Source organism: Diorhabda carinulata, chromosome 6, assembly GCF_026250575.1.
Source record: "Diorhabda carinulata isolate Delta chromosome 6, icDioCari1.1, whole genome shotgun sequence".
NCBI classification, from domain to species: domain Eukaryota; kingdom Metazoa; phylum Arthropoda; class Insecta; order Coleoptera; family Chrysomelidae; genus Diorhabda; species Diorhabda carinulata.
The window spans coordinates 17174538-17196310 of record NC_079465.1 but is presented as its reverse complement, the minus strand read 5'-3'; the positions used below and the strand labels follow the sequence as shown (position 1 = coordinate 17196310).

The 21773-nt window shown below is 31.7% G+C and overlaps 1 protein-coding gene across 6 annotated transcripts in view; it reads right to left on the bottom strand.

Moving 5' to 3' along the window:
• The window catches only part of LOC130895715 (muscle-specific protein 300 kDa), a 205197-nt gene that overhangs the window by 60134 nt on the left and 123290 nt on the right, over positions 1-21773 (bottom strand). For 5 of the 6 annotated variants that reach the window (XM_057803203.1, XM_057803205.1, XM_057803204.1 and 2 more), the window contains 3 exons: positions 6584-6746; positions 4108-4250; positions 1949-2100 (listed from right to left, as the gene is read on the bottom strand). In XM_057803203.1, coding sequence (XP_057659186.1) covers positions 1949-2100; positions 4108-4250; positions 6584-6746 — 458 coding nt within the window. Of the gene's footprint in view, positions 1-1948; positions 2101-4107; positions 4251-6583; positions 6747-15094; positions 15273-21773 lie in introns of those variants that run through there. The other variant, XM_057803207.1, reaches the window with a different exon arrangement.

The following is a 21773-nucleotide window of genomic DNA, read 5'->3' as shown; positions in this document are numbered from 1 at the left end:
ACTTCAAGTTTTTAGCTTTATTGAAATTTTAGAAAAAAAATAACAACTTTAAGAGTAATATATCGGAAAGAATTAGGCTGAGGAAATTTTGTTATTGGAAAGACCCATCTTAATTTCATATGACCAATCACCTCCTGATTTTGTCACATGAGTTTAGAAACACCCTGGAGATTATCTTTATATATACATGTATACGTTTTAATTGTAATTTATGAGGTTAATCCCTCATAGTAGTAAGTTGTTTTCTGATTAGATAGAAATAAATATTTTCTTTTTAAATTGATTTTTCTAAAAAAAAAATAAAACTCCGGTTTTGAGAGTGTGTTTCTAATTGTGTAAAAATCATGTCTTCGTTTCATATGTACATACATGACAAACTAATATAAAAAAGAAAAGGAAATTGAAAAAAAACTACTACTCCCAACCAACAGTAAATTTTTTGTGTCTATAAATATAAATTTTCCGTTAAAAATTATTTCAAAACTGTTCTGATTTCACCATATTACTAATATTACTACGTTGTGTTATTCGTTAAATGTCGAATTGGAGTTTCGCCAACTGTGCCCAGACACCAGCATGTTCTGTATATTATTTCGTATCATTTATTTGTGCATTTGTACGCATTTTCAAAATATATCACTTTTCAAAATTCAAAAATAAAAAAAGTTGCGATGATATGAAAAAAAATCGACCTAATACCTGCTGTAATAATCCTTACTCATATTATAAATGTGAATGTTGTTTTTTACGAGATACAAAACAATTTTTTGTCAAATATCTCAAAATCTAGCTTTTTCAACGCCATCTAGCATTCCAGTAATGGAGTTCCAGCCCTTAGTACTGTATTACCGACAGTCACGTCAATATCCAATCTAATTGACTATAGTTTCAGCTCATTGGAATTTTTCTTTATTTATTGTTATTTTTTCATTTTCATTATATATGTAGTATAGAACTATTTGAATTTTTGAGGTTAGGTGTCATTTTTGAGAGAGAGATGAGAAGACAACAGCAAACAGAGCGACAAAGTGTTTTGGGAGCAACTGAAATTCATCTTCAAGTTCATAATGTAGAAATGCGCCGTCGAAATTTCATGCGTAAGGATTGATCGGTATTTAATGGTACTAGGTTTCAATATGATCCTTCAATATAATATCATAATCATCCTTTGATTTTTATTGGCTCCATGAACAAAAAATGTCACTATTGCGATGCTTTCAAAAAAGGAAAGTTGAAACTATGTGCTGAGCTTCATTACTAGGTGAACCAGAAGAGCCTTTAAAAACTTTATTGTTAAGTGTTGCAGATGAATCAAAGCAATTTTTAAGCAAGATAAAAAAGTATAACCTTTGCTTTCAAATGACATCTTTTGGAGTTGGTCTACAGAAGTCAGGTCTAACTTCCCAGCCTCATGAGATAACAGTTAATCTGAATAATGTAATTGAATATTGGAAATGTAAGTACGGGAGGAAGCATGTCGACAAGAAAATACCAAATTACCTGAATTATTTTTCTCAAAACATGGGAAAAATGATGTGCCCCCATTTTTCCTTGAAAAATTCGACTAAAAATGTCTTAGATTCATACTCCACATTTATATCTTTTAAAATTGTTAAAATTCAATATTATTTATTTTTGTTACAGAGAAATATGTTTTAACGTTTGTTGTTATCTTTTAATAAAGTTTGAAGTTTATGAAACTTCATAATGATTTTCAATGCGAGCGGAGCCGCGGGTAAAGGCTAGTAATTTAATAACCCTTTTGTTAATTCTTCTATAGAAAATGCCGTTTTTCTTAATTCGACGTCAATTAAAAAATTTCATCATTGATAATAAAAATTAACGAACCCAGAATTATTCACAATATAATTTTCACGCATCTTTAATTTTGGCACAAGTTTGGAATGTTAATATAACCTTTCGATTATTATATTTTGCAAAATCTTACCTTTCGTACGTCTCATCCAGTTGATCCAATTTGGTGGAAAGGGCGTTCGCTGAAGGTGGTGAGCTTTCCTGCAGATACGTCAAAATAGTACTCGATAATTTCTTAACTTCTTCTTGGAATGATCTTATACCTTCTGCTTCGGATTGGAGCTCCTGTAAAAAACATTATAAAAATATGAAAATGAATAAAAAATAAACTTATTTTAGTTTTAAGGCCAGAAATCCTTACTATAGTAGATTTCTAGTTGATTTAAGATTACACTACCAGTCAAAAGTTTTTTCCCACCTCATAATCCATTCATTAAATTTCAAAATAATACACTGTAAAGAAAAAACGTGATAACATTGTTCTTTTTTTTATATTTATCACCAAAACTTGATTTTCTTCTTTATAATTTTGAAAATTAACATAAAATAGACTTATTCTAGTTTCAAATAGAGGCCAGAAATCTTAGGTAACACTCCATTTGACATCTACTGAATATAAAATTACATAATCGGTCAAAAGTTTTTGCCTACCTAATAATCCATTCGTTAAATTTCAAAATAATACACTTAAAATTTAAATTTCCCTTTAATATTGTCAAGCGAAGGTCGAACCGGTATCTTACAAACCAAAAATAATACTGTACGTTATTTATTTGCTTTATTCGAGGGCACACAACAAAAATTTATTTATTATTCTTTAATGATTTTATGATTGTAGTTTAGTCCCTGTTAGCCATGTGATTTATACTTTTCAGACCAAGATATCTTTTTGCGAAGTCCTATACGAATTCTTTTCGTTCTGGGAAATTCAGACTTGTGAGTTTTAATATGGGCAAAACCAAGGAACTATCGGTTGAAACTCATTTATTAATCGCAAGTCTTTATAGTCATAGAAAGTAGCTGTACAACGTAAAAAAATATGAATCCATCCATCCACCAGGAGCTTTAGGCTCGAAAAACCACAACCATTGAAGATAATCGTATGGTATTGATCAGTAAAAGTGATCGACCACTCTTGGAATCAGATAAAGCAGCTCAGATTAATGATTCTAGGAATCTGCCTTTGAGTACTTCTACAGTGAAAAGGAGATTGAGAGGCCTATTTGGAAGGTTGGCAAACCTCTTTTAAAACGTCAAAATAAAATTAAGAGACTGCAGTGGGCTAGCGAACATGAAAATGGGACTCATGAAAAGTGGGAGAGAGTTTTAAGATCTAAGAGAACAGTGTTTGTGCGCAGGTCAATGGAAGAACGGATGCTAAATCCATGTGAAATCCCTACTGTAACACACGGCAGAGGCTCGGTGATGGTTTGGGGTTGTTTTAAAGGAACGGCGACTGGAGACGAAAGAAGTCAATAAAAAATGTTCTACATTCTAGATAGCATCTGGTCGGCAGAAAATTTCTCTTCCAGCATCACAACGATCGCAAGCATTGCATTCCTTGAAGCTGGGCTAAGAGTATTTGAAAGAATTGGTAAGGAAGAATGTACTAAAAGTATGGGTCTCAACTGAATACTCGGTTGGTACTGAATAAAAGCATACGCTGTAGAAACGCTCTGGGGTGTATTAAACCCCACTGATGTTATTATGAGTTCTATGCAGCAAAGTGAAGTATTTATCATAAAATAAGTTTAAAGAAGTTACTTTAGTCACGTGATATGCTCAGTATTATTTGATAAGAGCCGTGCAGCTAGCGCCTTTTCTGGGACCCATATATAACAACAAATTTATTAGATATGTCAGTTTCCAAAACATATAAAATTTCAATACATTGTTGCCGGTAGTTTCAAAAAATCATAAGAAATGTGACACATTTTTATTATTCCACGCCTTTCATTTCAAATACGTATACGTTACAAAATATTTTTATAAATTCAAATTATTTTTCAGTTTTTAACTTATCTTAGAAAGTATAGTGTGTTTTCTATATCGATAATTTTATCTGTATTTTGTATATTTGATTTTAAAATAACAAATAACTATTCGATGAAATAGAGTTTGAGTTTTAATTTGCATTTAAAGCTAGTAATAAAAATAATTTGTTAGAATGGTCATGGCTTTATAATAAATACATCTACAGTGGTTCTTTATTCCCTGGTGAGTGATAAGTATTAATATACTGTGTCTAATAAATGTTAAATAATAGATAGTTTCAAGTCCTATTTTTCTTACCTTCAAGCTTTTATTTGTTTGCACAAGATGTTCTTTACTTCTAACTACATAATCGAGATGTTTGGCCTTTTCCGAAACACTGCTTAGCAAACTTTCGAAATTTTGCCATCTGCCTTCAAAAACTTCCCACATTTGAGCCAATCCTGGTAATAAATAATATTAGTTATATATTATATTAGATAAACAAAATAAATGGTGGAAACGTGGAGAGATAAAATGTTTTCCTGTTTTTCCTATTCATCATAATAATCTTGTATGAAATTTTATTACTAAAGTGTAAAATGTTTCCAAATAATTTCCAGTCGGGGTTTCCACTGTGGTATGTTCTTAAATATAAATTATTTGACGCTTTGAATAATTTTGATGTTGATATTTTTCACACATTTTAGACAAATCTATCCAAAAATAGTTTTTACCGAATTTTCCTGCCATTGCTTGAATGTAATGATAAAAATAAAAACCAACTAACATAACCAAAATAAGAAGTATGGACAATTTCCACTTAGAAACCAGCCAGCGAATGGAAAGGTCGATATGGAAACAGAAGCACTTATAAATATGGCACATGATTAGTCTTTGCTTGTAAAATGTTCAAAAATGTAGTGATCTGCAAGATACGCGATAAAACCATGTAACTTACAACATGATGACCAGGAATACCTGAGGCATATACATTGCATAGATCATGGATCTATGCATATGAACCCGAAACTAAACTACAATCCACTGTATGGGCGTTTCAAGATAAGCCAAATCCAACCAAAGGCAAATGGTTGCCTTTTTTTCGGAATAACTGGACATACGTTCTATTAGAACAACGTATAACGATCAATTTTGAATGGTACACTATCATTTGTTTGACAAAAAATCAGGGAAACCAATCACAGAAGACGAATCATTCCCGACCACGACAATGCGAGAAGTTCAAACAGAAACGTTATTGAACAATCAAAACATCGAATTGATGGGTTATCTGACGTACAATCTTTGTTTGGCATTTAATAATTTTGATTATTCCTGCAAATCAAAAATAAATTGCGAGGTTTTTCTACACCCGAAAAAGCAGTTGATGCGAATTTCGAATAGAAAAAAAGAATCTGGTTCAAATCCAACATAGGAAGAGGCGCAGATTGATAATAGTACATATTGTCAGTTCAAATAGTGCTGTTGAAGATGGTGTATTGATATTTGAATCTACTCATATCATGAATGAATGTTTATATCTTTAAAGTATGGAAGATCGTTTTCTGAACTAAGCTTGCTATAAAATGGGATTTTTTAGCTAAATTTGGGTGAAAATTCATTTTTCTTTGTTTAGACCTGTTTTTTCTTGGTTTAAATAGCTGCAAACTTGGCTTTTCTCAGTTAATTATCACCAAAGAGTGTTTTTATGAGTTAAACTTGATGGAAAGTAACTTTTCCTGAACTAAGCTTGCTTTAAAATTGGATGTTTGAGTTAAATTTTGGTCGAAATTCATTTTTCTTCATTTGGCTTAGTCCAGACCTGTTTTTTCATGTTTAAACTGTTTTCAGTTAAATATCGTCAAAAAGTGTTTTTATGAGTTACACTTGGTGGAAAATCACTTCTCCTGGGGCTAAGTTTGCTGGAAAATTGGAAAATATTTTTTTTTCATTTTACATGGTCCAGACTTGGGTTTTCTTGGTTTAAATGGCTACTAAATTGAGGTTTCTCAGTTAAATATCATCAAAAAGTGTAAAATCCACAAAAAGAAAATTATAATGGAAAAACTGAGATTTGAGTTCACCAAGAAAGGAAAACCAGGAGATGAAAAAACGAACGTCATGTATCTAACCCCAATTAGAACACCCCAAGGCGAAATTTTTTATGTGCCAACAAATTTTCAAGATGTAAATCTACATACCGTGTTAATTAAAACAGACACCTTTAGAAAAAAAGTGAAAAATCGATTACAGAATGGCACCAAAAAAGAAAATTCTTAATAAATATTTACATTGATAATGGTGAAAATATTCAATTTTCTGAAGTCATATTCGAACAAAGATTTAAAGAGCCAAGAAAAAACACAGCACAACAAACATTTAAAGAACCAAGAAAAAATACAGCACTACAGATGGTATCTCCAAAGATAATTTTAGGGTAATTCAATCATCACATCACATCGTTGGGAATGTGATGTGAAGAATACAAATACATATTTTCTTTAATTATTACCACACTCTGTCGAGTGTTGTAATAGACAGTGACATGCGTGGCCAAACAACAGAATTTAGTTAATTTATTCACGTTTAATTAATCTTTTTGTAAAATCAGAAATTATTAATAATTACTTGCGATTAGGAAATGACACTATAGTAGTTTAAAGACTTTTTAATAGTAGAAATATATTTCTCTTATTGCAGAAAACTGTGTTCGTTATATATATATAATATAATGTTTTTATAACCATCATATATACATGAATTACTTGTGGTGATTAAAAATATATATAATTACCTGTAAGAGTATCTCTTCTTTTCTCCAAATCTGATACTAACGATGTCCATTCTTCACTGACTTGATCACTTTGAGATTGTATATTCTGCCTATTCTTCTGGTCAGCTTGTTGTATAATTTCGTTGACACGTTGTTGCAGAAGGTCGAGTTCTAGTTGTTGGTTCTGTATAAACATAAGATTTCTCTGTTAAATCGGGTTTTTTTCTAGTAATTTGAACTTTTTGTTCTTTGTACGATGATCTTTGATAGCGTTAAAAAATGCACTACATTAAATCTAAAGCAAAACTTGTAGTTATTCCCAAACAGTGACAGAGAATAAGATCGGAAAACAAACAATTGTGGAGTGATAAAGTTTTTTAGATAGTATACAGTGTGTTCATAAAATGAATCAACTAATATTGAATAAAAGTAATAAATTCGGTGACTATAGGTCTGGCTATTAAATAACGAGACCGGTTACGAAAAAAGAGCATTATTATCTAAATTATCTACATTCGAATGCTCCCCTTCAATTTACTCCCATCACCTCGCCACACACCTTTCCATACGTTTTTTCTATAGATCGAAGTAGTGCTGGAAGTCTTCTTAGGTGAGGACCTTTAGGAGCTCTGCCGTTTTTTTTCTTTGCCGCTTTCATCGACTCAAATCGGGTCCTTTTCAAAGCAGATTTTTTTCTAACTTTTCAAGGAAATCTGAGCAGACCCGTTCACGCAAGAGCTTTTGATCAGTAGTCAGATTTTTTGGCACCAACTTCGCACAGACTTTTGTCATGTGAAAAATTTTTCTAACTTTTTCTTTATCGGCGTTTCCAGCCTCGGCAATCATCCGGATACTCATTCGACGATCTGCATGCACAATTTGGTTGATTTTGGTCACTGTTTCAGGAGTTGAAACAGTCATAGGGCGACCTGGGCGTTTGTCATCTTCAGTGCTCTCTCGCCCCTAACTAAAGCGCTTTCACCACTCAAAAATATGCGGACGAGATAGAGAATTGTTGAGGTATGAGCTTCTTGCAATAATTTATAGCACTCAGTCGGAGTTTTATTCAATTTAACGAGAAATTTCAGATTGAAACGTTGCTTCTGTTTCAAACCGCTACTGCACAAATAATATAATACACGCAGTCTCGTTATTTAATAGCCAGACCTCGTATGAAATCACCACTGAATTTGGTAAATATGATAAATTATTTGATACTTATCAAATTTATCGGTCATTTTATAAAATCTCCATCTCGTAATGGGGAAAAATCTCTAGCATTATGAAAATTTGACAAGTTTGCGCAACTCCTTGGCACATAATAACCACGTGATTTAAGAAGTAGTTATAATTGCGTTGTATGTAAACGTTTCTTCGCTACCAATATGAATAATGGGTGGTATACTTAAGCGTTTTAGTTCCAAATTACTTAATATTATTTTATTTTATTTCAAATTTCTTTAGAACTTGGAAATACCTATGGAAATGTATAATTCAATTATACGAGGACTACTTCGAAAAATTTCACTCGGTAGAAGATAACACCGATGCGGATTTACCAATTTTGACAGCCTATACTTCAAGATTTTAATGGCTGAAGAAGCCCACTCATTTTATTATTGCTTTATACTTATTGTATAAAGAAACTTAACACCCTGTATCGATGGATAAATTTGAATAAATTGCATGGCATAATGGTAAATTTGTTATTTATATCAAGGTCATAGAAAATAGCTCATTGTGTTCAAATCAATGATTTTATGATATCAGTATTTCACGGCAATTAAATTAATTTCATATTTTTCAAAATCAAGCGAACTTGAAACGCTCCAAAAATCTAAATTCACAAATTGATTATATTTAATTGTGTTCGATTGAACATTTCAATGTTTATAGTACGAGTTAAATATCTTGATTAACAACTTTGAAAAACTGTTTATTAACATAGAATATAAATAAATAAAGTAATTTCAATAATTTGACTACTGTTCTCGTTGAGTGTTAAGATTATATTTGACGATCTATTCAAGTTATTCTCTCTTAAATACTAATTCTATTGAACACAATCTATAATTAATTATATTTATAGTCGTCACGTGACATTTATTAAGTGTCTAAGGGACATGTGGAACCGCTTATGAAGACATTGAGCACAGTCAGTCTACAATAAATCTTACAATATAAAACGAATACAATAGTAAGAAGGTAGATTTATGATTCTTCACAGTCATATTAATATAAGACATAAATGAGGTAATCCGAGACGATAAGTTAATGGAACATAAAATAAGAGACATATTATATAACTTAATTTATGGTTAACAAATCTTAAATGGTTCCTATCAGGAGTGGCGAGATAATTCCTCCCTTCGAAAATTCAACTTCGAGGGCTACCGAGGAAGTTGAACACTAGTTGGGTTTATTGGTTAGGTCTTCTGTCGGTTGCATCCACTGGGAATGAAGTTTTTTGCTAACTATGGTTCTTACAATTAGAATAAAAGGACAATAGATAATTATAGTCTATATACTGGGCCTTGAGTAGATTTCCTCTTGGTTTTTGGCAAATTGATTGATAATTATTTCTTTGAAAGGAAAAATGGCAATCCAATCGTTTGTTCCTCTAATCGCTGTACGAATGGATGATTGGTGATGAAAAATTCAACTTCGAGGGCTAACGAGTAGGTTGAACACTAGTAGAAATTTTGGTTAAAATTATAGGTATTCCTAATATGTGAGTGATCCTATTATTAGAAATATAGCTGATGGGAATTGAAAAGAATAAATGTTAATTAGAAAAATCGTAGGTATTTTGTAAAGGTCGTTTTGAATTGTTTTGGTTTCGAGTTAGTCGAAATTATTTAGTTTTGCGCGTTTACCTCTTTTATTATTGTAGATTTGTTAAATGTATTTGCTTGTTTTTGTCTTTTGTGAGTTTTAACTTTTTGATTCTGTTGAAAAATTTCTGGATCATCACGGTTTTTATAAGCTTTGTCAATTCGTTTCTCTTTATCATTCAATAAGTCTTCATTGGATTTAGAGTATAGTATTTTAGTTCTTTCTTTGTAGTCCTTGATGTAGTCTTTAATTTTTTTGATTTCTATATTAAAAGGATCATCAGAGTTTAAATGACTATTAATTACGTTTATAGGTTTTCTTTTTGTCGTTGAGTGTATTGAATGGTTATAAGCCATGACTGCATAAGGCATTTTTGAATTGATGGGGGTTTTAAAAGATCCAAGGGTGTTTAACAATCCAATGTGTTATAGAATTGTTGAATTTACTCTCCAACAAAGTTGGAATCGTTGGTGATGTTAATACTGAACACACTGTACAATCTTCAGAAACTGAAGGTTAACTGTTTCTTGGAGATATAGATGGTGAACTGTTTCTTCAGTTTCTGAAGGTGATAACTTGGATATCGAAACGCGCGTCAGTCAGTGTGAAGGTAGTTTGAAAATGCTTCAGCTGCAGTGAGGAAGACAGCATACGCTTCATTGCTCCAGATGGGAAGAAGTGGAAGAAGTTTCAATATTGCCAACATGAAAATATACGAAACGATAGGGCTATAATGGAAATCAAAGAGAAAAAGACTAGGAGCTAGACATAATAAAAGACAGTCTATGCAATGAAACAATGCGGAAGAAAAAAGGTTAGCATATGTTAAGTTTGTCTTTGAATGCTCACTCCGTCTTATCCGTTGCCTCATTTTGGAGTTCTACTTTTCCGTGAAGTACCTTATCGGTCGCTCGTATCGTCATTAGCAACGAAAACCGTTTTTTCTATATTGAATTTTTCAGAAAACGGGTCTATAATCCCCTTCCCCTAGTAAAAGGCCAAATTCAAACCTCCATATCTCCCAATGTAGGTGTTTCCGCCGTACCAAATTTCATCAATCCCTTCCTCATTCCATAACTAAACAACCTACTTCATCAATTCCAATGTTGTATAAGGATTTATTGATGCATAGATAATTTTATAAATCAAGTTATAGATAAGGTTTATGAATGTATTTCGAAATTAACAGAATCAATATAGTTATTATTATTATATTATTATAGATAATATTTTGGAAATAATATAATACAAATGAGGAGGTTTTATCAACAGCAATTGACTCATATTTTTTTTTCAAATGATATAAATTCTACGGAACGTGAAAAATCATACGTTTTAATCATTTTTCCTTGCATTATCGTACTTCTTCTCAATTTTTTTATTTAAATTCTCTTTTGAAAGAATAATCCAAGATACAAAAAAAAATTAAATGATGGAACAAATAACACACCAAAATCTAAACCACCTATACAAGATGCAGTCATATTTTTAGATTCCGTGAAACTGAAGGCCTTAGACTAAAATACGATTTTCCATGGAGAAATGAACTTGTCAAAAGAACAAGTGTGTTGTATGATCTATTATTTTAAGATCGGTTTGAGTAAACAATAGAGTTAAAACTCTGTAACACGCATTTGGAGATTAATTTTCTTCACGAACAAATGTGCTTTGCTGGTTTTAACGCTGGTTTACAGTCTAATAAACTCAATATTTCCTAAGATTTTTATGAATGTATCTGAGCTTTTCTTGCGTTCCTATCACTATAAGCTCTACAGAACAATAGAAAAATGTTTGGAGTGGTCAAAAGCCCTGTAAAGCCCTGCAGTTTGCAATCTATTGTGAAAATAATTAATGAAAAAACAATATTCAATTTTTTCAAATCATTTACAGACTAACATTCATGTACAAATAATGATGACAAAGCAGTACGCTTGATGCTGGGAAATCAACGATTTACAAATTTATTAAAGAGAAGAGATGTGGCGAGTTTCAAACAGCACGTTAAGCTCCTGGAAAACCAAAATGTCAAATAGGAAATTATTTATAAGAAAGACTTCGAAAGAAAGTATAAGCTTTCTTCTTTAGAAAAAAATTTCCGTCAGTAGACAAGGTTCTTGTCTCGAGGTCGAAAACAAGAATTTGTTTATCGCTGGAAAAAGCATTTCATTTCAGATGAAACATGTATAATTCACAAAAATGGACTAGGATATATGATCCTGGGATGAAAATATGATAGGGAATTGTGGTCTATATTAGAAAAAACTAGCTCAAAAAACTAAAAATGAGGCCAAAATTTGTTATTTTTAATTTTGTTTTTGTTCCTACTATGTTAACCAAGTTCCACTCCTTAAAAATAGAATCAGACGTGACTACATATTTTTATCATTCTTTCAGACTAACTTCCATTTGGGATATAAACTGTGTAAACTAGTGTTGTTATTATTATAATATTTAAAAAACCAGAGGGATCTGAATAAAAATATGATAATGAATTTTTGTAAATAAATAGTCATTATCAGAAATTTCTTCTCAGGGAAAATTATTTTCTTAGAGAGAAAAATATTGTCGTTTTGAACAATCTCCGTCTCTATCTTGGCATTGGAAATTTGCATAATGAATATCAAAATAATTCAAATACACAAAAGATTTAATCAATTTGAATAGTGTATTTTAATTGATTGCCGGTTACTACATAGTTTTTGGAAGAAAAAATTATTTTTTTGTCAAAAGAAATTTTTATTTTGATATTCATGTTGTAGATGATCTATTAATAAATATAATTATGCAAAGTGCGAATGTGAAGTCATATTTTGATAAAGATCGAAATAGGTCAAAACGTGAATATTTTGACCTGTCATAAAATTTTCGATCAAAAGACACCAGTAATAACGATCATATGCTTTGGTATACATTTTGGCAGTCATATTTTTTTTATTGATGTGGAAACAATTATCCGAAAAATGAATATGCGAAATTTAGATGCATTGATTTTATTAGAAGATGATAATAATGAGGTTATTACTGTCCATAAGAGAGGAAATCAATAAATTATATATATCCAGGAGCCAAGAACGGTTTCATGAAATAGTAACCAAAATCCATGAATTAGATTTTGATGAAGGAAAGCTTCGTGGTTCATTCAGGCTCGACAGGAATCTTTTACAATCCTCTATACATTTTCTTTCTTGCGGATCTTCTAATTACTTTTTGTATATCTAGAGACTTCTACTTGTTGTTAACCCTCTGGGAACTTTTTCATATCGGCAACTCCCCATCGGTCATCCGATTCAGTGTCATACGTATTATTACTACTAAAGATACTCATTGAATTTTTAGGAGATTTTGTATAAACAACGCAGAGTAAATTATGGGGTAGTTTACGAAAAATTATTTATTATTATCGATTATGCAGGGCTCGATAAGTTACTGAAATGCATACAATAGCGATAAGGCCAGAATTGTACGATAAGCTGGTTATGGTAACTCGTTGCCTACATAATCAACTAAGAGATGCATTTTTGGAAATAAATAATCCGCCATTCCATGCTACGACACGTCATGACATCCCACGTGGGACGATTGAAAATTCTCAGACGTAACCGACACTTAGACAAGATTGTGTAAATAATCAAATTATTCTTTATCCATAGAAAAGTACATATGATAACGATTAGGATCTGCTTGCAGTTCTCGAATTAATACATGAAAAGCACCATGTTTTTCAGGATTTTTGTTGATTTTATGGACCCAAAATCTTCTTTTTCTCTTGCTACGGCACATTCTTCTAAAAACACTAGGTCATAAGATGAACTACTAGTGCTCCCTCTACTTAATGCTACTAAAAATTTTTCTTTTCTAATTCATAGAATGAAATGAGCGTGTTACGAATGTATACATAACAATATACCACGTGAACTGAATCGCATGGCGTGGCGTGTTGCTAGTGGGTTATGCATTTTTCTCACACTGTGACGTCTTGCGTCGACTTGTTCGAAAGTCGTCTCTCTTGGGATCATATCTTTAGAGTTGTATAATAGTTTGGGCAGTCTTTAAGTTTATAAATCACGTTTTTTATTAGATCTTCACATCGAATAACGACTTACAAAAGTTATTTGTTTTTCTGTTCTAATTTATAGAATGAAATGAGCGTTTCGTTACGAAGCGTGTTACAAATGTATACACAACAATGTACCACGTGAACTGACGTCGCATGGCGTGGCGTGGCGTGTTGCTAGTGGGTTATGCATTTTTCTCACACTTGACGTCTTGCGCCGACTTGTTCGAAAGTCGTCTCTCTTGAGACTTGTATAATAGTTTGGAGAGTCTTTAAGTTTAGAAATCACGTTTCTCATTAGATTTCTACATCGAATAACGACTTACATAAGTTATTTGTTTATTTTTGTAACGTTCTTGTGAATTATTTTGTTTTGAAAAACTGTCAATAAAATAACATTAATTATGTAGTCTTGAACTATTTGTATTTCAATGGATTATGAAAAATATGATATATTACTTCGATAGACGGCCTGAATTATTGGAAAAAAGTTTTTTTCAACGTTTCTATTAGTCACAAAATTAGAATTTTAACATTACTTCATGATCCCACAGTATAATATCGTATTCTAAATGTATCGGAATGCAAGGTCCTTCAAAAGCGGATATCACTGAATTCGAAATCGAAAAGAATATTCTGGATTGAGGATAGGACAAATCAATTTATTTTAAAAGCACTCAGAATTGATAAAATAATAAAAACAATGAAAAAGCGATCTCAAAAGTTTTGGTCTGGAAAAAAATGCTCCGGGAAAGACATGATATTTGCCACTATACCAAAAAGGGGAGAGTACGATTTCCGAGGCGCTGCGATTTGGCTAAATTAGGCCAAAATAAATCGAAAATGAAGAATGAAATTTTTTGATATCTCGCTTCGTTTTCGAGATATCGATACTTAAAGTTATAATCAAACGTTAGTTCAAAATTCGCTTTATTGAACAGATGGCGTTCAATACTTCGTTATAAATAATAAATTCGTAAAAAAATTGTGTTTAAATATCTTAGAAATATACATATGGCGTAGGTGCAGCTGGGCCGTATATAAATAGACTAGACCTTTTACAAACGGGCTAGAGAATTCATTAAAAGACAAGCTTTTTACACATATAGACTAATATCCTCAGTCCTTTTCTATATGGACTAGTCCTTTTATATATGGTCTATTTTCCATAAACGGTATCTGTAACATGTACAAATATTACATAAAATTGAATTTTTCCAACTTCAAGTATCGATATCTCGGAAACGAAGCGAGATATCGAAAAATTTTATTCTTCATTATCGATTTACAAAATGGCATAATCCAGTCGCCAAGGAAATCGTACTCGTGCCACAAAAAACATAATGCGGCCAAAAATGTCTTCTTATATACTTTGTAAGACTTTCGAATTTACATCGGTTTCAAAAAGCTTGAATCAACACATTGTCGAAAGAGACCTAACTCAAATGTGATAAAAAACTCGATAGAACATAGGAAGAAATATAAAGTTATCATAAGCAATTACGTTACTCAAAATGAACCAAATTACTAGTTACATTGTAAATAATAGTTTTGAGGTATAAAATCTCATACTTATTCTGAATTATTTTACCGGCAAGTACTACCGATGTAAACTAGTAAACTATATATCTCACTTAACAAACCTTATCATCTACTTTAATACGTAACATTTCGAATCACTTTTCAAAATTATTGTCTGTACAATAAAACAGTTTTTCATTAGGATAATATAGGGAAAATCGCACATATCACAAAAAATATGACAAGCCGAATATCATGTACGCGCGCACTGCCACCGCGGTTAACAAAATAATTAACAATAATAATTTTCAGTCGGACACATTCGCGTCCTTGGAAATTCATGTGTGAAATGCATTGAAGGCACATGAGCGTACTCTCTTAAATAGTAAAGGTACCACATCATTCAATCAGAATTTCCTTATGTGTGGAAAATATATTTTTTTGTAGTATCTACTCATTTTTGACAGTCTCGTAAAACACTAATTTTTTTTTCACGTGAAAAAAAGTGCTAACATAGCTCATAAGCTGTCTAAAACTTTCTATGGTGGTGATGACATTTTTTATTTTCATTTCATTTCATTGATTTTCCAGAGGCTTACGACTCAATACACAAAACAACTATATGAAGAACTTGAAAAAGTAGAAATGTAGAAAATGTAGAAAGTTTGTGGATGAAACCAAAAAGTTTGATTCGCAAACAAATTATATGAAGATGCTGTAAGCTTTCAAGTAAAAGCAAAAATACGAAATTGATGATAAGGTCAATAATATATCTTTGTGAAGAAGTTAATCAATTTGATTCATAACTCCGATAAATGCAAATGTAGAAGAAAATGTCATAGATAAGAGAATTCTGGAAGGTATCAGAAATACTGAGACAGACAATAAATGAACAATCTCCTGGGTTATTTCTTCTGTTTTAATTACAATATTTTAAGATTATTACGACGATATATTGAAAAATTCTTAGCATACTATAGAACCAAACAAAATTTCAATGTCAAAATATTTTACTACTCAACATATTCTCCTCTTAATTGGATACATTTATTCCAGAGAAACTGCAACGTCTCTAGACCTTTCAAAAAAAATATTTCTTCTTGCTCTGCAGACCAGATCTCCACAACTTTTATTACCTCCTCGTTGGAAGAAAATTTTCGACCTTTTAAACTTTTTTTCAGTTGAGGAAAGAGATGATAGTCGGACGGAGCCAAATCTGGTGAATAAGGGGGGTGCTCTAGTAATTCAAAATCTAGATCATGAATTTTTTGCAAGGCAACATGAGATTTGTGTGCAGAGGCGTTGTCGTGCAAAAACAAAACACCTTTGGATAGCTTTCCGCGTCTTTTCTCATTAATTTTGCCCGTAGAGTGGTCAGTAATGTCGAATAGTAATCTCCAGTCATTATTCTACCCTCATTCAAAAAATCAATCATGATTATTGCATGGCAATCTAACAAAACTGAAGCAAGAACTTTTCCAGCAGATTTTTGGACACGAAACTTCTTAGGTCTTGAGGAACCAGAGTGTCGCCATTCCATCGATTGCTGCTTTGTTCCTGGATCGTAGAAATGTACCCAAGTCTCACCCATAGTAACAATTCGGTTTAAGAAGTCTACAATTTTTCGATTTTCACAATTTAGGTGGACATCTTTTTTCTTTTAATTTATTGCGTAACTCTAGTTTACTTCTAACTTACGTCAAATTGGAACTTCTAATAAGTTTTTGTTCGTTGCTATGGTAACGCAATATTTTGTTTATGCGTGGACTGGTCTAAGCTAACTAGATATCAATACATCCTCGTAAATAAAAGTCTAAATTATATAAATCATCTAATTACCTTGAATTTATTATTGATAAATTATTAGTTACATCTTGAATTATTTTCTTAAAACGTTTAACAGGTCATGGTTAAATTAAATATTTCAAAGTACGTCTATGGCCGTGAATCGTTCACGAATGAGGTAAAATCTGATATCATGATCTAAAAATAGGAGCACATCAGTACTCTACTCGAGTTGTTTACCTTAAAGTACTTTTTTGGTTATTTAATTTACATAGAAACTAATTTGATGTAATAATCATTATTTTGTAGTTATTTTCCAATTTAAAAAGTGTTGATAAACTTTATTGGTATTATAGTTTCGTAGTTTCGTTTATTTTTCTAGTTAGATAAAAGAAGCAGAGTATATTTATTAATTATTGTGAATTTAGGTACACTAAATAGTAATTTAGAAATTAGAAGTTACATAAATTCCGATTAAGCTAAAAATCAGTAAAATTGTGTAAAATACAATTGAACATAAAATTTGAATGTCCCCTTTCATTTCCGTGTATGGAAAAAATTTTATTCAAGCTCAAAGGTCAAAAAAATGAGTTTTTCGCAATTTTCAGCGAAACCGCGAATTTTATCATGAAAATACCTTAGTCGAAAATTGTAGATCATAAAATTATCTACAATTTCTACTTTTTTCCTTCAAGCCACTATTTCTGAGATATAATGATTCAAAAAGTTGTAAAAGTTGTCGTATTTAATGGTTTCACCAATATATTTTCAGCAGTAAACTTTTTTTACAACATTGAAATGAACCGAGACTTGTGAGTATTTGTAAGAAATTTTTTAACTGGCTGAAATTGTCATAACTTCATCAAATAAATTATCAATTGACGAAGATGCTGCTAAAGTTCGAGGATGTTGTTCTGCAGCTTTGGTATTTCTCGTACAATCATTATCGCCATTAAATACGACAGTAAATCTGAAAAATTATAACTTTTACAATTTTTTGAATCGTTATATCTCATAAACGGTGGTTCGTAGGAAAAAAAGTATTGATACGTTTCTTGTAAATAATTTTATGATCTACAATTTTGAATATTCAACAATACTTGGTACGAACCGTGTAACTAGCGCCCTCTATGAGAGTCAATATTCAAAACAATACTTTGTGAATGGAATAAATAACTATATATTAAAAGTAATATAATTCTGTATACACTTACTTTAACCTAAATTTCAATTAGAAATTTATAAAATATGAAGATCTCTATTCAATATATTTATATCAGCCGAATTATGTCTATTGTTATATCACTTTGGTTCAATTATCATAAAAAGGTGTTGAGATCTTTCATTTATTAGGAGCATTGAACTTTTCAATGTCAATTTATAAAATCATTTGATTGAAGTTTGTACTCATAATTGACGCTATTAAATAGTTATATTACATCCCATAATAGCACGAATACGACTATTTTTATTCTTTCGTTTAACATGTTCGTCTGTGCTTACGTTTTTTTTTATTTTCCACGCAACGGTGGTTCTCTAAATGAAATTATATCATGCATCTAAACAATAATACTAGTAAAGTAAAACTATTTTCAAGTGATGAATTATAAAAATATCCAAGAGTTCCGGACGTAAAACTGATATAAGTACAGTTCTTCCAATATCAATTGTAGAAGGACTCAGCATCTCTTGGTTAATGAAAACATCGAATCGTGAACACAGATGCATTTCTATTGGCCGAAGCCGGATAGACACGCATGTGTAGACTGGATCATTCAGATCAAAGGATGAATCAAATATGTAGTTTAGTTTCGACTGTCGATTCGCTACTAAAGATCGCGGATCTAATTGGTGAACATCAATATTCGGTATCATTTGTTAACGCTTAACGAATATTTTTTTGATCCTTATTGATATTGTAGAAAGATAACCAGAAGCATTTGCAAACCTAGTAGCTAATAGAGAAAACCAACCTGAACAAGTATTCAATGCAGTATATTTTATTATCTTGACGGCCGATAAAATAAATAAATAAAATAAAAATCAGTCAAAAAAAGATTGGAAGGATTGAATAATTAACTTTCATTCCATTTTCTTCCATTTAAGGTAGTCTGGCAACGCTGTCGAAAACGAAGGATGTTTGTGCTTCAAACAGTTGTGTCTGTGTCATACGAGTAGACGCGTTTTTAGAATGAATAATAGATACAAGTTCACGCTACATGAGTTTTTTTTGTTACGTCGTGTCTGCGTACGAGCGCGGATTACGAAACTATGTTTACCGAGTTTCAACGACAATTTCCGATCTCATCGCTATCAAATCGTTCAACAGTGTGGAAGGCGTACCAGAACTTCCTAAAAACGGACTCTGTTACCGACGCGCCGCGTTCTAAACGACCGGTATCTGTAACAACTAATGGAAACAGTGGCGCCAGCATTAGTTGAGTAAGCGTATCAGGAAAATTTCAAATATTCAATCGTTATTTACAACGAATGCTGCTATGCATGAACCTTCAAGCTGAGCAGTATGGTCAATCGAAATAACTACGTCTTCATTGAAGAAGAATTAAATCTACCTGGGTGTGTGTGGGCAGTTATCTATGCGGGAGGTCTCGTGGGTCATTAGTTATCTAAAAATACTGGAAGATTTACGTGGGAAAATGTACAACGACCCAACACAAACGAATATCCGTCATTTCATGCAGGATGGCCAGAATACCTTAATGTTCCTTTATGGAGAACGGATAGGCAGACGAGAATTCGTTGAGTGTTCCGCACGGTCATGTGACCTGACACTCCGTGATTTCCTTCTGTGAGGCCTTTTCAAGCGTTTTTTGCAAAAGGACCGTGCACCCTTCCCAACCTCCGAAAAATTTGAAACTCCTCATGGACAGCTTGACATGCTTCATGTTGAAAACGTTGCTGTAAATACATTTATCAAGATTGACATCAATTTGAACATTAACAGTAACCTTTCTTCGAATCCATTTTGTAATTTCTTTTAATAAATTCATTCGGTATGACTTATGCCGATTTCTGTTTAAGTGCGGGATGTTACAGATCATACACATACCACAGAAAGTTAATCGAAAATTTGAAAAAGTTGATGATGCAACTAACAATGTTATTCGAGTTGTACGCAAGACTTTTATAAAGCCATTTCAGTGCCAATGGAATATAATTCAGAATAAACTGCTATAGCACCCTGATTGTTTCTATGAATATTTAACTTTGCCGTGTTTTAGACATAAAACAGAGAGCAGAGGATCAAATAGTAATAGCACAGAATCACGACGATTTAAGCTACAACAACTCGACAACTCATAGAAGAATACTGAGTATCGAAATAAACATAGATAAACTGAATGTATGTGCATTGGAGCAAACAGCATAAGAAATCGACCTGGACTACGGGATACAAATAAAATACAGGGCAGAAAATCTATATCTATGATGGTTGGAAATTATGAGACCAAACTGTTAGTATACGCTAAAATCTGTGTAAACGGGCCTTAAGATTAATTTAGCCTCAAAAACTTTGACAGAATGTATTTCGTGAATAATTTAGGAGAGGTTAGGCTTGTTCCAAATAGAATATGTTAGATATAAGCATTTTAAGTTAAATGAAAGATGAAAAAGACTCCATAGTCTAATTATTCCGAAGAAACAAACAATATCGAAAGTCAACAAAAAACAAATATATAACATAAAAGCATTGTAACATATGGCAGCGAATTGTGGCAGATCAATCAATTGGCGGAAAAAATGCTAATTACGATCCAAATGGACTGAAAAGCGGCGGGCAAATCCAAGAAGGACAGGATAAAAAATGACAGAATAAGGGAGATAATGGAAGTCAAACATCAATCGATGGATACCACGAGGGAAAAGGAGAAAAGAAAGACCACAAGAATTGGGGAGGGCGTGGATGAGGAAATGTAGGATAAATGATAGAAGAGCTATGGTAGGATAGAGAAAGATGTTGATTATAAATCGGAAAACTCGGAGAAGATATAAATTGGAACGAAGTCTTTGCCAAATAGTTTATGAACGTTTTCGTAGTGGGAGTGTGGCAAATGAAACACCAAATTGTACTATTTTTAATGTATATTCCGTGCTTTCGAATAATTATGTATCTATCATCAGCTAATTGATTAATTGAGATTTGTTGCGTGTTGAAATTTATTTATGTCACGAGTCAACTTGTAAATTGATTTTTGCAATTTATGAATTCAATAATTTTGTTGAAAGAGCGTTAGTAATTAGAAACATACATAGAGTTATATCGGAATTTGACAATGATGTATGAAAAAAATTTGAATATGTAATGAAGAAATGAATATTCTATTTTAGTATCTATTTTAGTAGCATCCGTAACGCTAATGTAAGGTCGGGATCATTAAAACAAAGTAAGGACCTTTTCACATCATGCATATTTTGATAATTCAGGACTGACAGGAAGGCCATGTAAGGTTGAGATTATTAAAATATATATGATGTGAAAAGGTCCTTACATTGTTTTAATAATCGTGTCATTATACTAATAACAAATCATCTTAATAATTCCTGTCCCAAAGAGTCTTGCTTTTTAGATTAATACGTTAATTTTTTTCGAATATTAGAAGTTATAATAAATTTATTGTGAGAAAGAAATGATACATGAAACTAACGAGTAATAAATAATGTTTATTAAATGCTGGTGAGTTGGATTAAGGCAGTAAAATGATAATCTACAGTTACCTTATTTATTGGATCAAATAATTTAAATAATAATTTTGATTCAAATTCTTTATTCTTTTTTCTAACTAAGGTTGTTGATAACGATAAAAAATATTCGAATCTCTATCAACAAACAATTGTTTTAATTCGCAAAGTAATTGTTGGAAATCTCTAATAATGTACATGGAATTTCAATATAAAAATCCTATTATAACATTATTGTCTACTATAATCAAACTTGTTCAGTTTAACCATGTTACGCAGCAGAATCTTTTACGATTTCCGTGAAGATATAAGAGT